We start from the raw sequence: 20523 nt of genomic DNA, 5'->3' as shown, positions 1-20523 counted from the left end.
TGTCCCCCAGGCTAGAGTGCAATGGCACAATCTAGGTTCACTGCAACCTCCACCTCCCAGATTCAAGCAATTCTCATGCCTCAGCCTCCCAAGTAGCTGGGATTACAGGCGCATGCCACCACACCCAGCTAATTTTTGTATTTTTAGTAGACACGGGGTTTCACCATGTTGGCCAGGCTGGTCTCGACCTTCTGACCTCAGGTGATCCACCTGCTTTGGCCTCCCAAACTGCTGGGATTACAGGCATGAGCCACTGCACCCGGCCTATATTATTTTAATATATATAAACACATATATATAGTATTTTTATATAAATATACAATACATAAATATAGACATATATATAAATACTATATGTTTTATATATATATTTACAGAGATGAAGTCTTGCTATGTTGCCCAGGCTGGTCTCAAACTCCTGAGCTTAAGAGGTCCTCCTGCCTCGGCCTCTCAAAGTGTCAAGATTATAGGTGTGAGCCACCCCATTCTGCTTATCGAGATGAGATTTTATCTCAGTCAAGCCTATATCCCAAAATACTACTTGCTTAAAATTTTTTGATTAATGGCATCAGCCATAATTTAGCTTTAAATATAATTCCAAAAGAGAAATTCCCAAAACATTCTGTGCAATATCAGCATTCCTGGAGTAAGTATACATTTATTTCCAAAAGGAAAACTTAGAATGCTGCCTCATTTAGCTGTTTGGTGTATTTGTTTTTTTTTTTTTTTTTTAAATGAAGTCCTATTACTTTATAACCATACCTCATATTTAGAGTAAACTATAAACTTATTGAACTAAATAAGACCTATTATGGGAGATGAAATCAACGATGTCTAAATTACTCTAGAAATGCACGTGCAAATTACAGCTTCTCGGAAGAAAGCCAGGACTCCCATTGATCATTTGAGAGAGTTCCAAGAAAATACAAGGATGAACACTGAAGAACTCGAAACTGCTATTTATTGGTAGTGAATGAGCCTATTTGTTCAGTGTGTTTTTAAGAATCTTCAGAGACTGAAACAGAAATGCAAAGAGCCTGTTGCACTTTTATTTCAGAAACGTTAAAGAGCAATTTCCATACCACACCTTTCTTCTAACACAAAGAGGTCGTGACAAAGCAACAATCAGTGTAACTGAAACATTTACAGTTAACCCACTGTGTTCTCCATAGTATGAATCATCTAAAGTTGGACAAATATTTCCAGTTCCTGCTGGAGAAACTATTCTTTCGAGTATCCTGGCAATCAAGCCTACTTATGGGGACAGAGATGCTCTCATGTAATAATTTAATATGGGGCCGGGCACAGTGGCTCACACCTGTAATCCCAGCACTGTGAGAGGCTGAGGCAGGTGGGTCACCTGAGATCAGAAGTTTGAGACTAGCCTGGCCAACATGGAATAACCCCGTCTCTACCAAAAATACAAAAATCAGCCAGGTGTGGTGGCAAGACTCTGTTATCCAAATAACTTGTGAGGCTGAGGCATGACAATTGCTTGAATCTGGGAGGTGGAGGTTGCAGTGAACCGAGATTGCATCACTGCACTCCAGTCTGGGAGAAACAGTGAGGCTTCATCTCAAAAAAATTAATTAGTTAATTAATTAATAATTTAATATGGCATAGAAATTAGAACCTGACTGAATAACCAGAAATTTAACATTTCAAATAAAGTGTTTTATCAAATAGTTTTTATTTATCCTCAAGGTATTTTTCTTGTATAATAAGATTGTTGTAACAAGGACAATGTAAGTAAGCGTGACACTTTTCATGGACTGTTAGAAGTACTTATGTCATGACAGGGTAAGATGGATAGCCTTAGAAAAAGAGCAGAAGTGAGTAGAATGAAATACACTCCTTAAGACAATAAGTATCCCTTGTAGCATATAGTGTCTACTGAACTGATAGTTCAGTGATTAAAATGATGCTTTGTTGCAGATACATTGGCTATTTTTTCTGGTGATCAGAGAAGGAGAACTCAAAAGCACTGTTGAGGTATTTATCCCGTGTTTTGCAATTTCATCAAGTGTTCAGAGCTATATAATTGTAATCACTTGTAAATTTAATTCAACTAGCTACAAGATACAAAATTTCTCTTAATTTGTCATGCTCTTATCCATTTGAATTGTGTTTGTAAGAACAACATTTTTGTGTAGGACACATTTTAAGTGTCTAAGGGCTTTTTAAAAAATACTCAGATTTAAAAAAAAATATTTAGATTCATGAACAAAGTAAATTCACTATGAGGTATATTTGAAAATTGGAAAAATAAAAAGGGTTTATTATTAAAAGCCATTGGGAGAGTCCTAGCTCCTATATCAATGCATCTAGATATATCCCAACAGCATTGTGCCATTGTCATTCAGTGGTTCTATTATTGTGGCTTTACTTGCGGAAGAAATGCTACCTGGCATATTAGGTTCTTTATTATATACAGCATGATATGCATGCCATGTGACAATTTTGATTATTGGAGTTCTCGAGTGATTCGCAAATAGGATGAGCTTTTTTTTAAAAAAATCAGGAATAAACGTTTAAAATTAGATAATAAGAAAATAGCAGAAGACTACCGTCTTTGGAACCACCCAATCACTTGGCTGACGAGAATATGGAGAAAGATACTGCCATTAGGAGAGAAAATTGATAAAAAACTATAGCAAAGACAATTGGGCAATACATATGCCAAAAACTCTCACATATTTGTACACATTTTGATCCTGTAATGTTAATTCTATAGAAGTATCCCAAAGAGGTAATCATGGACAGACACGAAATAGATATCATGACATCAAAATATCTTCATAATATGAAAATATTGTAATTCGGCCCAATTACTAGTGCTTTATTTAATTAAAGTATGTGCATGAATATAGTATTAGACATTATGAAATACTGTAAAAATATTTAATCATCTGGAAAATTACATATTTTATTTTTTTAAGTTAAAACAAGGCAGATAAAATGGCATTGATTTACACATAAAGTGCTGAATTTATGGGTATGTTGAAATCATTTTATATATCAGTATATACAGTATAATCCCATTTTTGTAACTTTATGCCAAAAGAGGAGTTATTTATTTGTGAAAATTTATTTAAAAAATTGAAAGTATAAATTTAAAATGCTAATAATTATGTTTGTGTAGTATTAATAGTAATGCTTATTAGACATTTACTTGTTGTTTATATTTTCTAAATTTCTATCACGGAAAGAATTTTCTTTAAAGAAAAACTTAAAAATTAGCTGGGGCTGGTGACCCATGCCTGTAATCCCAGCTACTCAGCAGGCTGAGGAGGGAGGATCACTTGAGCCCAGGAGAATCACTTGAGGCCAGGAGTTTGAGGCTGCTACAATGAGTCATAATTGTGCCACTGCACTCCAGCCTGAGTGACAGAGTGAAGCCCTGTCTAAAAAACAAAAAACAAACACAAAAGAAAATAACAACAGAAAAGACTGTTCACAAAAAATTTAAATACATTTTGAATTAAATAGATGCAAATGAAAACGTACGCATTTAATTAATCCTAACTGATAATAGTAAAATTAATGATAACACCTAGTTTTATCAAGAGTGTAGTAAAGTGTGCTTTTAAAATAGTCACGTAATCTTTGACACAAAACATTCATTTTTAGGAATGTATCATTAGAAAATCATGAGGCTCATAACAATTATGAATGCAGACAGATCATTTATACATTTGTATAAAATATGAAATAACTAAATATAATAACAATTTGCTCACTAATTAGGATTTGCTTTAAGAAAAGATAAAACAATATAGAACACAGCAACCTACTAAACATCAAAACTTAAAGATTATTTATTGACAATGAAATATATTCAGGAAGTATATTGGTATGGAGATAAATGGCATACAATTGTATTATAAATAATTATATTTAAATAATATATTCATGAACATGTTTGTATGTAAGAGTATGAAGAAAAATTTGGAAGAATTGACTCACAATCTTGTAAATGTTTTCTGTGGATGCACAATTATGGATAACTTTATATGTCTGTTTTGACATTTTTATAATAAAAATAGGTGTTACTTATTAAACATTGATTTGAAAGTGTTTCAAAATGACATGTAGGGGGTCCTGAGAATTTATCTATTCTGCTAGCTCAGGGTGACTCAACCATGGTGAAAAGATGGATACATTTAAAAATATCAAGATTTGAGGAATGTGAGAATCCTGCTTTTGGTGGGGAATATTAAACTAAGGTATAGAAATTCAGAATTAGAATCATTAAATGTTAAAACAGTGATCATCTATTTACCCAGAATAAATAGTAATATTTTAATTTTAAGATACGTTTTCTTTATGAAAAACATAATTGACAACACATTTTGGGTCATGATTTCTACTTATTTACAAATCAACATGATATGAGATGGAAAACAACGATAAAAGAGGAGAAAATCTGAGTTACTCACTCTTGTTGTATAAGCAGCTTCCGGGTCATCCTCTAGGACACGAGAAAGTCCAAAATCAGACACCTTACACACCAAGTTACTGTTGATCAAGATGTTCCGAGCAGCGAGATCTCGGTGAACATAGCCCATGTCTGACAGGTACTTCATGCCAGATGCTATCCCTCGAAGCATGCCCACCAGCTGAATAACAGTAAACTGGGCATCGTGTTTCTGTGAAGCAGTTCAAATGTACAATTAAGATATGTTCCTATTTCTTAAAGATGTATCTTTATTGGTTAAAATCTCACATATTGAATTTTGTAACAAGACTGACTATACACCCTTTTGTCCTAAGCACTCAAGACAAAGATATGTGGCAAATGGACACAAGGCTGAAACAAAGTAACACAGTGGCGATGTTATCAAATACTTTGTAACAGGAAGTATCTTAACGTTCTTTGACTTCAGTTTAAAAGCAAGGACTTTACTGGTCCTTAAATGACAAAAAAACACTAACTCCTCCTCAGACTCATTAAGGTTAAGAACAACAAAATGAAATGAATCTTGTGGCTAGTTTAGGTTGATATTTATTTGTTTGATTGAATTTTTATTTCCCCTTCTTTGTTTCCTGATATTTTATGAATCATTTCAAATAAGGTGGATGCTACATTTTTAAACATTATCATAAATAATTAGCTCATAATTAGTCAAAATATTTATTGGATATTTGTTTTTCTACCCACCTCTGAGTTGCAGGTCACAAAATAGAAAGCAATAAGAAACTAAATCACATAATCCAGCTTCCAATCTAATTTAATCTTGGATTAAAATAGAAACACAAGGTTTAAAATGTATAGATAATGCATTAATATAAAATGTCCATGTTTAATTACAAACAATAATTTTGAAATAATATTTATCATATTTTAACTCACTTGATTTTGAAAATGTTTATTTTTGAAATAATGATTGTGAAAATAATTGCTATTAAAATTTTTATTTGGGTAATGGATTTTAATATAAAGCATATCCTTTCTCACTCTTAGAAAATTTAAAATTTTCTTCCATGATTATGAATGATACTACATATTTTATCTATCTATTTCTCTATCTTTCTGTCATCTACATATCTCAATTTATGTAGCACCAAAAGCACCTTCAGGACAGGACCTATGTCTTTTCTGATACCCTGCAATGACTGGTAATTGGTATTGTCCTGAACTTCATAAAATTGTTGAACAAGATATTTGTTGAAATAGATGTAAATTTAATATATACACTTTCATATGGTGAAATATAGTATTTCAAAATATGGCCAGGTGCAGTGGCTCATGCCTGTAATCCTAGCACTTTGGGAGGCTGAGGAGGGTGGATCACTTGAGGTCAAGAGTTCTAAACCAGCCTGGTCAACATGGTGAAACCCCATTTCTACTAAAAATACAAAAATTAGCCAGGTGTGATGGTGGGCGCCTGTAATCCCTGCTATTCGGAAGGCTGAGGCAGGAGAATCACTTGAACCCAGGAGGCGGAGGTTGCAGTGAGCCGAGATTGCAACATTGCACTCCAGCCTGGGCAACAAGAGCAAAACTCCATCTCAAAAAAATAAAGATAGATAGATAGATAGATAGATAGATAGATAGATGCATAGATAGACAGATAGATGATAGATAGATAATTGTATAAAGCTTACCAATCTAAAGAATTAATATACATATCTAACACCAAAATGATACATCTAAATTGAAACTATATATACTTTAGCATTAGAGCACATGCTTATTTTCTGAGTAGACAGCACTATTTGGAAAGTAGATGGTCTGTCTTATATCAGACTGTGATTAAATAATTATATCAGACTGAGATTACTTAAAATAAAAAAGAGACTTTCTGTCTTACATCAGTGGGTTTTATTACTTGCTTTAGGATTCTTTTTTATTTTTATTTAACGAGTGTGAATCTTGGCAGTATAAAAAGACTCTTTTGAAGAAGAATTCACGAATCTGTTTTAAAAATATAAACCATTAACATATGAATGCTGCAAAATAAAGGTGCAATTTTACAGCCCTCCTCTGTCTATTTAGCCTCAGAAAATTTCAGTTTTACTTTAAACTTAGATTACCGAATTGCTTGGCACAATGTTGGAGGGTGTCTCTAACATTTTCAGCAATTTATTCATATATATGTATGTGTGTGCATCTTACTTACACGTAAGAAACTATCCAAGGAACCATTTTCCATGTATTCTGTGACAATCATAACTGGCTTACCTAGGTATACAGTAAATAATAAATAATAGTTAATCAGTACAGTTCAACAAGTGTTATACAATGAACATATATAATACAGTTGGATACACCTGATGATTATACAGATGTAAGAACTTTACCTGTCTTCCAATAAGTTGCAGCAAAAAGCCCTAGGTTTCATTAGAAAATAAAACATTAAAAACCACAAAAATTGGAGAAGATTGGTTTCCAGAACAAAGGCCCATGACCAATAGTATCTAAATTGGTTTAACAGGTCTTTCAAGTAAAGAAAAAATATGCCCCTTTCCTCTCTTTAATGAAATTCTCACTAATCTTCAACACCAAATATTTCTGCCTTCAAGCCCAAGATAACGTTAGGAATTTAGCATTTATATATTCTTTCTATGGGTATTTATATGCGCTATGTGTGCTCATACACATATATACGTGTAGGGCACTGTGGTAGGTATTTTCTTTTGTGCTGCTTAGTGGGGAGCAAGTAGATCAAAATTCCTGCCTTTATGGATTCCACACATGAGTTCTACAAAACAATTCAGAATAACAGTTATAATTATTTACCATATTTGATTAACACTTAAAAATTATGAAATCAATGCTGACTATGTTTAAACAGAAAATAAAACTGAAATTAAAATTGCTATTGGCAGTAACTTGTAATACCCATTTTGCAAATATGTAGCCTAAAATACCATGAAACCTTTAACCCAGCATTTTACTGTATTTAAATAACAGTAATTGTGCATATGATACTGGTGTAATTAATTTATCTCTTAACATATTAAGTATTATTATTTCCATTTTACACATGAGAAAACTGAGACACAGAGGTTAATTAACTTGCTGGGCATCATACACCTAATGAGTTGTAAAGCTAAAAGTCACAACCTGAACACACTATGCTGTCGCTTTCGGAAACTGATAATGTGGGAAAACTGTAACACATGAAAAAGCATCAGACACAAAGGTGCTAAGTATACTGGATACACAGAGCTATGAATATAACAAATGTTCCACTACAGATAATGATTTAGTCAGTTATTGCATGTTAAAGCTTTGGATGATTTTAAATTAAAATGATGACCTGAAGACTGTAGTACGTTAGACAATTGTTATAGCATAATATTATGCAAAGCTGAAAATATAATTCTATATACATTATGGTAACAACTAGGAAGATTATGTAAAGCTAACATTTTAAAAAGAAAAATACCAAAAAAAGGATGTGTTGATATAAAGGAAATACTGATAATTGTTTTTCATGATTAGAATTATGTAACATTGCATTACGTACTTGACATTTGTTGTATCACTTAATCCTCACAGCTTACTTATGCTTTAGCAATATGCATTATTCTAATTTTACTGATTCCTATCCAGAAAACATTGTAGGTTTAAGCAACTTGTTGAGGTAATACAATTAGATAGTAGTCAAGCAAATTTTAAACATGACCACCTCTAATTTCAAAACCTATACATATTACCACACTGTAATTCCCTTACTTTATTATTATTATAACACTATTTTAGTTATAAGTCCAGCATCTTACAGGAAGGAAAATCACTCCTTTTCCAAGTCCAGAAGACCTGAATTGAGTCCTACTTGAGTACTGCTGAAAATTCATGAGCAAATAACAAATTTTAAACAAACATTAATGTACACCTAACTGTATAACACAATTTTAATTTTTCCTCATATGTGTCTTATTTATCATGAGGCTAGTTTGCATTCTGATGCTAGAAAATACTTTCCTTTTCTTGATTTTTTTCCTTTCATGTGTAAAAACTCTAATTTATACAGAATGTAAATTATGAGTTAGCATCATGAAGGTTACACTTTTACATTCAGTAATTTGAATACATTCCAGGAATTATGTCTCATTTATTAAGAAAAAATCTATTTAAATTCTATAGTTTCTGAGATAATTTTTATACATGTTACAACCACTTAATACATTGATATGCTTTCCATTAAAACACTGATTTATGTTTTTAAGGCACCATATAACACCTATCTAGTTAATGTAGTAATATCTGAAAAATTGCTTCTGTCAAAACCTTGAGCCCCCAGAACTTGCTTTATCAAAATTCCAACTAAACTTTGATTAAAAAATATTCAGAAAGAAAGGTAAGATTCACCATTTCCTTGGAAACTTAGATCTCTCCTGAATTAGTATCAGATCCCTAAAGACTGTTTGATTCTAGATGCCTGGCCTGAAATGAAATGGATGAGTAAATGAATGAATGAATAAAATCCTGCATATGTGTGCTTTCTGTAAATCTCCATCAGTTTCTGTCTTTCCTCCTTCATACAGTGCTGGGAGGAATGATATGTTACCAAAATTCAATGCATACTTCAAATGCAGTCACAGATATTTTGCCTCACACCGCCAACTCTGAATATCATTGGCCAGTTACTGCATTTTTATACTACTCAGACCTTTGCTTATCACTCCTTTCCTTCTGGCTCCCAGCATTATGACCATTTCATTTCTCATTAGCATGTCTAGTGGAATGTTTAGGAAATGAAATAAAAGTAGCTGAAAAATCAAACCAGTCAATTAAATCAAAGCCCCATGACCATTCAGAAATCAGATCAGCTTGCATTTAAATCTATCATTCAGGTATTTGTAAACACATCAGTTAAGATGGACAAGTCTGAAAATGTGCTTTGAATTATGTTCAAAGATTCTACGAACCAAATGTACAAAGAGTAAACAGAATCACAAATATTCTACCTTGGAAAATAGTATCTTGACTTAGAGTTTCCCTTCCATTGTGATTTTGATTATGATAAATAGGATTAAAGAAAAAAGAGATTTCAGTAGTGGCGAGAACTAGTTCTAACATGCATTAAATGTGGTGGGAAATTATTTATAAAATGGCAGCTCATCTGCACATTATGCCATGTATTTGTACTCAAGTTTGCATGCTCTTTCAGGTCTATTTTGATTTACAAATGACATGATCAGCTTCCTCAAGACAAAGCCTGTATCATTTGCTGCTCTCAGAAACCCCAAAACACATCTGGGTATACATACTAAACTCAATGAAAGTACTATTCTATGACTTGTTGAAATGAAACCATCAAAAATGAGCAACACAAAATTTGCAGTGGAGTTTTACTTTTGTTCTCAAGTTGATTTATGAGTATAGATAAAATGGTGATCTTTCACAATTGTAGAGTAAAGGGAAGCAAATCAGTCTGTTAGAATCAGTTCCTTTTCCCAACTATCCCCAGTGGCTCAGAGCTATTACTAATCATTGAATCGCTGCTTGATGACAGAAGAAATGTGATTCAAAATGTCTAAGAATTCCAGATTCAGCACCAGCTGTTTTACCAAAACTTTCTCAATCACATTTCTTATAAAGAGTGTATAGGTGTGTGTGTATATATATATATAGGCATATGTATGTGTATATATTTATTAATATAAATATAATAAATATATATTTATTTATAAAATAAATAAAAATATAAAATAAATAAAAATATAAATATAAAATTTTATATAAAATATATAATATATAAAAATTTATATAAAATATAAATATAATATATAAATAAATAAAAATATAAAAAATAAAAAATATTTTATTAATATAAAATATATACACATACATATGCATATATACATATACAAAGAGTCAGTCATAAAGATATTTTCTTTGAAATTTTCTAACACATTTTGTTTTCTAGATTAAAATATTTTCATTCAAACATAAACTGTTTATCAGATATTGAAATATGAAATATTTACATTTAATAATTTCAAATGGAAATGCTATTAACTCCCTATTAACAACAATAATTGGGTCTAACACTTTACCACTTATTTTCAAAAGGATTGAACACGCTCTAATGAGGGTAAATTATAAAATTCAAACTTTTGACCTTAGCCACTAGCAATCTGTATAATCAGTGTCAAGATGGAAGGAAAAACAAACAAACAAACGGGAGATGGAAAGTTGAAAAAAATTGACAAAATTTGCCTATTTCCAAGAAAGAAGATTTGAATCATCTTTGATGAGAATAAAAAATGTTTCATAGATTTTCACATATTATACCTAATTGATAACAATATTGTAATGAATATTGAACTGAAATGTTGAAATGAAATATTGAACTGACTTAGGGTATTTTTTTCTGTGGGTTTCTCATTAAATCATTGTAAAAGTACAGGACAATGTCTTCCAAATTCCATTTTAATCAAGACATTACTCTGCGGAAATGACCCCTATTACATCTCTGAGTTAATGACAGCAGAGACTAAGCCCATTTGTCTGTAGTTCTAAATCCAACACCTATCAGTGTGCCAGCTACAATGGATCAAATTAGGTCTATAATTTCAGACCGGCCAGGGATAATCTCTCTCTTCAAAATCAGGATGAGAAACACTTTCTCCAAGACATCCTTAACCAACAGTACTCTATAGTCCTAACACATAGAATGCTTTACATTTGGCTGCTTGAAAAATATTTTTATTTATTTATGCTTAACTTGAAACAAAATTTAACATATTCAAAGATAACAACTAATTTACTGTCAAGTCTAACACTAGTTAGACTTGAGTCATGAGGTAAGCACAGTAATGTAAATCATACAGTAAGTGGAAAGAATGTACATAGTGATCTGAATATGTTGTTTGATTTTATAAAAAGTTTTGTTTTTTTCTCCTTTCTAAGCTTTCTACCTTTTATTTATTTGCTTGTCTAATTTGAAAAGTTTCTTAAAAAAAAAAACAAACAGGATTTCAAGAATATCAGTGAAGACTGTCATTATTAGAGTGTTCAAAATAATGCAAATAAAGGAGCTGATTTATTTGCAAAAGCCAAAAAAAAAAAAAAAGGTTTAAGATTTCCTGTACAATATTGAATTGAAATAATAAAAACAGGCTTTTTTTTTTTTCTTGAAAAGAAATGTTTTTAAAGTTTTACTATTAAATATGACGTTTGTAGGTTTGTTTGTATTTGTTTGGGGGCTGTTCACATACCTTTATCAGGAATACACATTTTCTATGTATGATGTGCTAATAAAAAATTAAAATTAAAATAGCTTATTTAAGAACTGTTAAATACAAAACCAACTTTTCATACTTGGAATAAACTACACTTTAGAAATAATGTAATATCTTTTTTGATACATTTTCAGATCTGGCTTCACAATTATTCTAGTGTTATAAAATTTTTGTTTATGCATTACAATAATGTTATTATACATTCTGATAATAGCTGTATAGTTTGGTATCAAGATATTACTAGCCTTAGGATTTAGATGTGATACTTTTTCTCCCTTTCTGAAAAGGTTGTGTAAGACCACAATTACTCAGACAGCCACTAAACTAGTGCAACATCATATTTTTTCTTTCTCTAGAATATTTACTGTATATGTAAACTAGTGCTCTTTGGGCACATGCAAATCGTGCTATAACAAATTTTGTAGGTTGATCTTAATTTTTCAAAAATATCAGAAAACCATCCTATCCACATAAATGAGAAAAATACACAATGCCACACTTTTTTATAAGTCAAAATGGCCAATTCATCCAAGGGACATAAGTGGACAGAGATGAAGAAGCAACAAAAGCTGTTTAAATATGTAAAAATAACATTCCCTGTCTTGTATTTTTCTAATATATGGAGCAGTGATTTTTATAATTTTGTTGATGTGGTTAGACAGTCATGTTCTGAACTCATTTAACAATTTGTAGCCATGAATGCATGATAAAACTTGGGTCATTAGGGTTTCCAAAATTTGTTATCCTAACAAACTATCTCTGTGAATTACTAGTAAAGTAAGTACAACATATGTATTGTCTTTTAAGATGACATGAAGTGTAGTACACTTGAGATAAATTCAGAATATTTTGAGAGAGAAATAGACAGAAAATAACAAGAATTTGGCATTGTTACTAAATGATGACCTCTTATTCCAGAAATGTGTCCTTACCATACGTGCAGAGAAATAGGCAAGTGGAAGCCAATGACAAAGCTTTTGGTGAAAGTGGATACTCACGCCAATATAGATAGGTTTTAATTATGAAAATCATCTTAACGTTCTGCCCATAACATTCGTCAATAATACAAAGTTACAGTTAAGTTACATGGTAATTTTTTAAAATTTCCTGAAAATAATGCAAGACAAAATACATTAATCTCATTCAATATAACTCCTTCTATTTCACTAGGTGAAAAGTGGCCAATGGAAGGTGTTCTTGGAGTCTGAACATTATTTGACTAATGGTGTGATGGCAGAAATAGCAAACATTTGCTAAAAACAAGTTCTATCCTTTTGAACTTAAGCTAAAATTGATAACACATGTTAGTGCCTCGTTCTGAGCAGAGCCTGTGCCCTCCCGGCTTTCTGCGACTTTGAAGATCAGAGACTCTCTCACCTTCTCCTGTTTAAGACCATCAGGCTCAAAAACATTAAAATTGTTTGTGGCTAAATTCAAATAAATGAAAATATAATGACTGAATAAAAAGCTTTAACAAAAGATTTCTTCAAATGATTTGAAAATGATACATTATATTAGACCTAGTGTTTCAAAGCACACAATTGAATAACAATAATAAACAGATTTATCTTTGAGCAAAAAAAAAAAAGAATTAATTTCAAGAATTTTTTTCTATACACCCAGATTGATTGGTAAAATCTCAAACAACCAGAGGAGTAATTTAGATTTGCACCATTTTTTGCCACTTAATATATTCTTATATAATCTCATTTGATCTTCAGTATCTGAAAATAGTAAGGCAGTACTTTTTAATTTTATGTTACAAGTGAAGAAATGAGTATCTGTAAATTGTTTGATTTGTAGGAGTTCTCAGAGGAGTAAGGTTGTTTGAGAACTTGAACTCAGATCATTGATTATTAATGTAGATATTGATATGCCTGCTTTTGAAAATACTATTTTGTTCATTAAATTATAAGCTCTGCATCGCTCTAGTTGTGTGTGCATGTGCATGTGTGCGTGTATGGATGTGCTTTCTGAACTCTACAGGTAGATTGTTTTAGAAGTCTCAGGAAACAAAGATAATAACATCAGTAGAATAAATAGCTTCTTTTGGAGACACAATCGCTATGTGTGTGTGTGTGTTAAATACAACATATCAACTTTATTGTAAGGAGTTTCTATTTCCTCTCAGATGTTACAGGGTGCCAGACTTAGAGCTTATAAATATGCCACCAAGGAGTTCAAAATCTAATTCTAGGGCTACTACTCTATTATATTTACAATATATGAGATGACTGGGATTTATATAGTCAGATTTGGCAGCTTCTTACATGCTTATTTGACCAGGGAGATATATCAAAGTTAGAACTCTCACCCTAAGAATAAGGCAGTTGTAACCCATATTAGAATGTTACAGAGTCAGGCTTGAATAAGATGTTTAATATATAATACCTGCAATTTTTAATGGTCATTTTAGTGTATTTTTCTACATTTTTTGTCTTAGAGATTGTTTCATAGATTTCTGTCAGTTTATCATAATCTATATTTAATTGTTTTAGTTTTATATCTAAAGGAAATTTGCCACAATATTTATAGTTTAATGTTGCTTATCATTCAGTAAATGCATTTATAGGAAACAGGAAATATAATGAGTAGCTTTCATAATTCATAACACTGAAAACAAAAAAATAAACTCATGACTGACAAAATAATAGATTTTATTAGTAAGCTTAAATTAGAACCTAATATTTGTTTGATAGTGACTTTTAGCTCATTTTTTTTTCTTAATTATACATGTTGAAGAAGTTAGTTTATTATTCTATTCAAGCTAAAAAGTAATCATCTTTTTCATCACTCTCCGGGTGATAGAAGTAGTTATTTAAATGCACTCCTTTGAAAAGTGTATTCAATTTAATGAATCAAATGCTAAAGAAAGACCTATTGTTAGAAGATATTGTTGTTTCCTTCCTTCCTTCCACCTTCCTACCTTCCTTCCTTCATCAATAAATTTTTTATTTTTCAACATTGGTAAATTAAGTATCTATCAAGATCCAGGATTTATTTTAGTCACTTGTCATCAAATAACAGGGGTTTTTGCCTCTTTGAGAGTTTATATTTTGTTTTAAATATTAAGGATTATTAATAGTTCCAGAAATTTTTGAAGACTGAGGAATGTCTCACTATGTTAGAGAAGATTTTTAAAGTAAGGATATAAAAGAATAAGTAGAATACAGGAAAAGACAAGTAGAAACCTACTTGGGTTCAGAGTTGGGGATAGGGGTGAAATGAACAGAACAAGTTCCCAGTGCTACCTCTAGCACTTTCTAGTTACACAAGCTAATTACCCTTTACAGTTATTGTTTGTTCAAATGTAAAAGAGAAACTATCATGTCTAACTTGCAGGGTAGGGGTAAGAATGAAATAATGTCATAGTATAATGTGGGCACATAATAGATACTTCATAATGAAAAACTTGTAAAAATTGAGAGTTAGAAGAATGGCTTCATAAGTACAGGGGAGTTTTCTCTTCTTCCCAGGAGGCTCAAGAGCTAAAAGGCAACTACTTGATGCAGGTGTAATGGAGAACATTAAATGGCTAAATGACACTAAAATCCCAACGAGACATGATACTATAACTGTACAGATATAAAACAGCATAGCCTTGCTCAGAAAGAACAAAGGATTCATACATTTTCCCAATCCTTGCTACTTATGCCCATGTTTTTTATTAATTATTAACTTAACATTTAAAAATGTTTTTTATCAGAAAATATTTCTATTAATATGGACTGGTTTTGTGGAGCACATAGGCAAAAAAATAAAAAGCCTTATAAGAATTAATATGGGCTTACAACATGTGGTTGAACTATTCCACATTGTTAAATTCTTAATTCCACTTTTCACAGAGGAACACTCAAAAGGAAATCAAAGTCTATTTCAATTAAACCATGTTCTCATGAGGAAGGAAATGCCTTTTTAGTCACACTAAAGTGAGAATAAGTATTAGTGCCATTTGGAAAATGCTCTATATAATGTTAAGGAGAAATACCATTATGAAAAATCTGTCTGTTGGTAACCATAGAGTATGTAAATGTGGTGCCAACGTATTATCCCCTAAAGGATGCCAAATTCCCTGCCATATGTTGCCTTTCACTCTAAAGAGTTTGCTGCCAATTCTGCTTATTCTTCATCCTGAGCTCCAAAATCTTGAGGGAAAAAGTCCCAGAGTATTCTCAAGGGACTTTCATAGGGATTAGAGCCAAAAATCACAGATCTGCCTCACAGGATCCCGTTTGAGCCCTGCTGGAGAAACCATCATGGAAATAAGTTCACATCTCTATCACTGGCTGTGAGCCAGAGCCTCCCCAGAGCAGTAAGAATCCACCTGGGTTCCTAGCTCAGAACTACTTAAAATCCATAGAGAACCAACAAACGGCCTTGGGTCTATTGTGATCCCAATCTGTACAGCTCAGAAGCATTTCCTAGACTCCCATAATTTTCCTAAAGACGGGGATGCAGGGGGTGGGAGGAGGTTAAAGATTTGGAAACTTAAATAAAGTTGATGAACAATAAAAGAAAAGGCAGCTAGCTGGGAGTTCCTGTCAAGCTTGAGTCATTGTTTTTCTTTGCTACTTACACAGCGGAGAGTTCCCCCACAATCCTCTTCTTAACCATCTGCTAATCAGCGTACCTTTAAATGTGTAGCTTCTATTATTTTTTACAGTTTTTTGAGTACTGTCAATAGAATACTATCTAAAGGTCTGCTCTATTTTCAGAGAAAGGCATGCAATTCCTAAATTAGTGTTTTTGATAAAACTGAGACACTTATGAAGAAAAGTCAAAATTCTTAAATGGTTGGGGTTGGGTTTAAACAACCTCTGCTCAACATACACAAATGCAAGTCTTATGACTACTTTACTTACTTTTAGTGACAACTCCTTCCAGTCGAATGATATTGGGGTGGTCAAACTGTCCCATAATGCTTGCTTCTCCCAGGAAGTCTCTCCTTTGCTTTTCTGTATAGCCCACTTTCAGGGTCTTGATGGCTACTGAAATCTCCTTTTTTGAGGGAAGTTTTAAGCGACCACTGCACACCTCTCCAAATTCACCTGTTATAAAGCAGAACAACGACAACAAAATGTAAGGAATTATATAATAAAAACTCATCAGTAGAGAGCAACTCTTTACTTTCAAATTTTCCATTTAAACTCTTTGTGCCTTTGACCTGCAAGATGTACACTCTAGTACTCCAAATTATTTTGAAAGATAATCATATGAAACTGCCTAGAAAACCTCAGGATAGTCTCCCCCTGTTGGGAAATGAACCTTGTGAAAATTCCATATATTTTAAAGTATGACACTATAAATAATGTAATGTAAAAGGAGAGATAAGTTGAAAGCTGCAAATATTAGATTTTTTACCCCTTGTTGTCATAGCTACCATTACCTCAGAGAAATTAACAGGACAGCACAAATGGTGACTAAATGTGAGCATTGGATTAAATTTCAGATATTTTAACAATTCTGTTTTTACTGAGGGTCAATTTGGCTATATATTCAGACTCTAAAAATGAGAGGGAAAGCATCTGCTATCAATTTATTTTATTGGAGTATTGGTGTGTTGCATTACTGACATACTAGCTATAAAATTCTCTGGGCTTCTGGAGGACAACAACAATATAACAGTATCAAATAAAAATAACATGTCTTATCTACATACTGTAGAAATATTTTTGATTCATCTTCTTCAATTTAAAAAAATGTCTTAAATGTGCAATTAATCCAGAATTTGTCCCATGTAGAGTGTTACTGACTTTTAAATGTTATAGTCCAGTTGATATAAAACTGCCTAGAACTAGTATGGACACTACCTTCAAAATACATTTTTACTGAGAGATTTACTCATCATCAATTCATTACGTTTGGAGCTCCCTTAGAGCAGGGACCCTTTACATTTCTTTATCTGTACCTGTGCTGCCATGATGATTGCCACATAGGAGTTCTACAGAATGTCCTTTGCTCATAGAAGAACTTCTAATGTAGTGTGGATTGTCAGATATGTTTTGTGTCACATTAAAAATAGTTTTAATATCAAATGAGCTTTTCCTGAAATATTTTAGAATTAATTATATGATTAATTTTTGGCTCTTGAATGAGTGGAATCATAATCTTGGTCCAATTTTCTTTCTGTGAATTTTCTACGAGCTTCATGCCCTACGTGTCAGTCAGAGTGAAGTGATATGATTCCTCTCTATTTTTGTTTTCAAGCAAGTGGTTTGACCCACAAAAGTAGCAGGTTGTCCTATTGATTTGCCAACTACATGACTACAAATGGTGTCTCGCTCCCCAGGAAGCTTTCACCTTCCCCAGGCTTGACTCATTCCCAGAAATCCATTCTTGCCCTGTTTTCAAAGCAATGATTTATGCTTTAATTTGGCAAAGTCACTTAAAATCCAAAAGCAGATATTCATGCATTTATTTAATAAATATTCATACTAGTAACAGTATTGTATACAGCATGAAACACACAGAGATAGATATAACGGTAAACAGGACAGGACTAGTTTATTCCCTTGGAGGAAGTGTAGAGAAGATAATGATATCCACAGCTATAGTGTTCCTTAGGATACAGAAAGAATCAGGGAGTAGAACTCGAGAAAGCTCATTGATCTTGCTAATTCCAAGGAAGACTATGCCATTTAGATATGAGAATATTAGGAGAAAGAGAAGCTATGGTGTGATAAAATTATTCTCACAATTGTAAATAAGAGTGAGTTTCTTTCCTTATACAGGGTTATCTGAATATTATCAGAGAGCTCCCATTCACTTTGTTTCACTTTGGGTAAACACTAAGCTCGGGAAAACCAGAAAGTTCTTCCATTATCATAAGTCAACACGGTATAATAGAGCATGTTTTAAACGTAGATGTCATCACCACATATTCTAAGTGGCATGTCACTTGTCAGTTTACAGGAGTGATAGTACAGAACTGTGGTTAAGAGCATGGATCCTGCAGCCAAATTGCTTGGGGTCTAATTCTGACTCTGCCACATATTAGCTGTGTGATTTTAAGTAATTTAACCTCTCTGTACCTATCTTTTCTTATTTCTATGGGGATACTAATTGTATCTACCTCATAAAGCTGTTGTGGGATTAAAGGAACTAACGTATGTTAAGTACTTGAAACAGTGCCAGACACACAGTAGGTGACATCTAAGTGTTGGTCACTATTTAGCTCTCTGAGTTCAGACCCACCTAAAGGATAAATTGCCTAACTACTCTTTAAGAGTTTCTGTTTAAATCAAACTGACAAATGAATATGAAAGTGCTTTATAGGCCGGGCGCGGTGGCTCAAGCCTGTAATCCCAGCACTTTGGGAGGCCGAGGCGGGCGGATCACGAGGTCAGGAGATCGAGACCATCCTGGCTAACATGGTGAAACCCCGTCTCTACTAAAAATACAAAAAACTAGCCGGGCGTGGTGGCGGGCGCCTCTAGTCCCAGCTACTCGGAGGCTGAGGCAGGAGAATGGCCTGAACCTGGGAGGCGGAGCTTGCAGTGAGCCGAGATCGTGCCACTGCACTCCAGCCTGGGTGACACAGCGCGAGACTCCATCTCAAAAAAAAAAAAAAAAAAAAAAGAAAGTGCTTTATAATATGCCAAATTCTATGTTAATGTAAGAGATGGTTATGGTAATGATGGTGATAACAAGACTCATGTCTTACTGGAGAATTATTTGTAAAGGAGAGCATACTAGAGATATGAAAGGTAGGAGTTAAATTTTAAATGAGCCAACTAAGAGTGTTCTTTGTTGTAAGTGGAACACCTGGACACATAAACATGTCCATGTATATATTTACCTTCGAAATTCATGAAAATTGTGTTTCAGCGATGTTAGTTTTTTAAAATCCTCAAATACAGTAATGTGATTATTTCACCAGATAAACACTAGAAATAGCCACCAATAAGTTATAAAAGACATAGAAATGCTTAATATTAATTCAATTATATTTCCAATAATTTAACATAACTGCATTGGGAGAGCAACGATGGTTATACAACTCTGAAAATATACTGAAAATCACTGAATTGTAAACTTAAACAGGTGAACTTTATGGTTGGTAAATTATATCTCAAGAAAGCTGCTAAAAACAGAAAAAAAGTTAAAGATAAAAAATAAAAGAACTGCATTGTAAAAGTTAACAAAGACTGGGCAAATGCAATTGGCAATCATTTCATCTGGCCAAGTTTTATATTATCTTATTCAATTAACTTTGCACCCATATGAAAAAAAATTTAGATCTTGTCATTTCTAGATAAAAGCTTGGCTACTAGATCTTGGTTTTTTAAATCGAGTAAGTACAGCAAATTTTATCTGCTCTTTGAAATAGGTATGTTTATGAGAATGGGGACTGTATTCTGATTAAGATGCACAATGTAAAAGCTGCTCAAAATAAAATATCTTATGCTAATTTCATTTAAAGAAGAAGAAAAAAAAACCCACGACATTTATTTAAGCAGAATTACCCCCTCCAGTAGTAGCCTTAAAGCCTACCCTCCTTCTACTGTTTTAATAAAATAAGCATAATAAAAATATATATTGAATAATGCCTCTGTGTCAGCTAAGTCCCCTACATAAATTATCTTGTTTAATCCTCAAAAAAATACTATGAAGAAGACACTATCATGATCTCCAGTGTCCATTGTGGGCTTTGAAGTTGGAAAGTACAAGATTCAAATTTTGGTTTCGCATTTGATGCAAACAAATCTATTCAAATGATCAGTTTTTGTTTATTCATGTGCTGAAATGGAGATAATAATACCTATCTAAAAAGGATAATAAGATTAAATATCATGGGAACGCACAGAATAAATTAAGGACTTA

General features: G+C 32.6%; 1 protein-coding gene across 3 annotated transcripts in view; it reads right to left on the bottom strand.

The window, feature by feature from the left end:
• The window catches only part of EPHA3 (EPH receptor A3), a 359464-nt gene that overhangs the window by 40144 nt on the left and 298797 nt on the right, over positions 1-20523 (bottom strand). For all 3 annotated transcript variants that reach the window (XM_025377671.1, XM_025377673.1, XM_025377672.1), the window contains exons 11-13: positions 16563-16748; positions 6624-6685; positions 4440-4649 (exon numbers count right to left, since the gene is read on the bottom strand). In XM_025377671.1, coding sequence (XP_025233456.1) covers positions 4440-4649; positions 6624-6685; positions 16563-16748 — 458 coding nt within the window. The remainder of the gene's footprint in view (positions 1-4439; positions 4650-6623; positions 6686-16562; positions 16749-20523) is intronic.

This window comes from Theropithecus gelada, chromosome 2 (genome assembly GCF_003255815.1).
Source record: "Theropithecus gelada isolate Dixy chromosome 2, Tgel_1.0, whole genome shotgun sequence".
NCBI classification, from domain to species: domain Eukaryota; kingdom Metazoa; phylum Chordata; class Mammalia; order Primates; family Cercopithecidae; genus Theropithecus; species Theropithecus gelada.
Note: the sequence above shows the minus strand (reverse complement) of the source record. Positions and strands in the feature narration are given on the sequence as shown.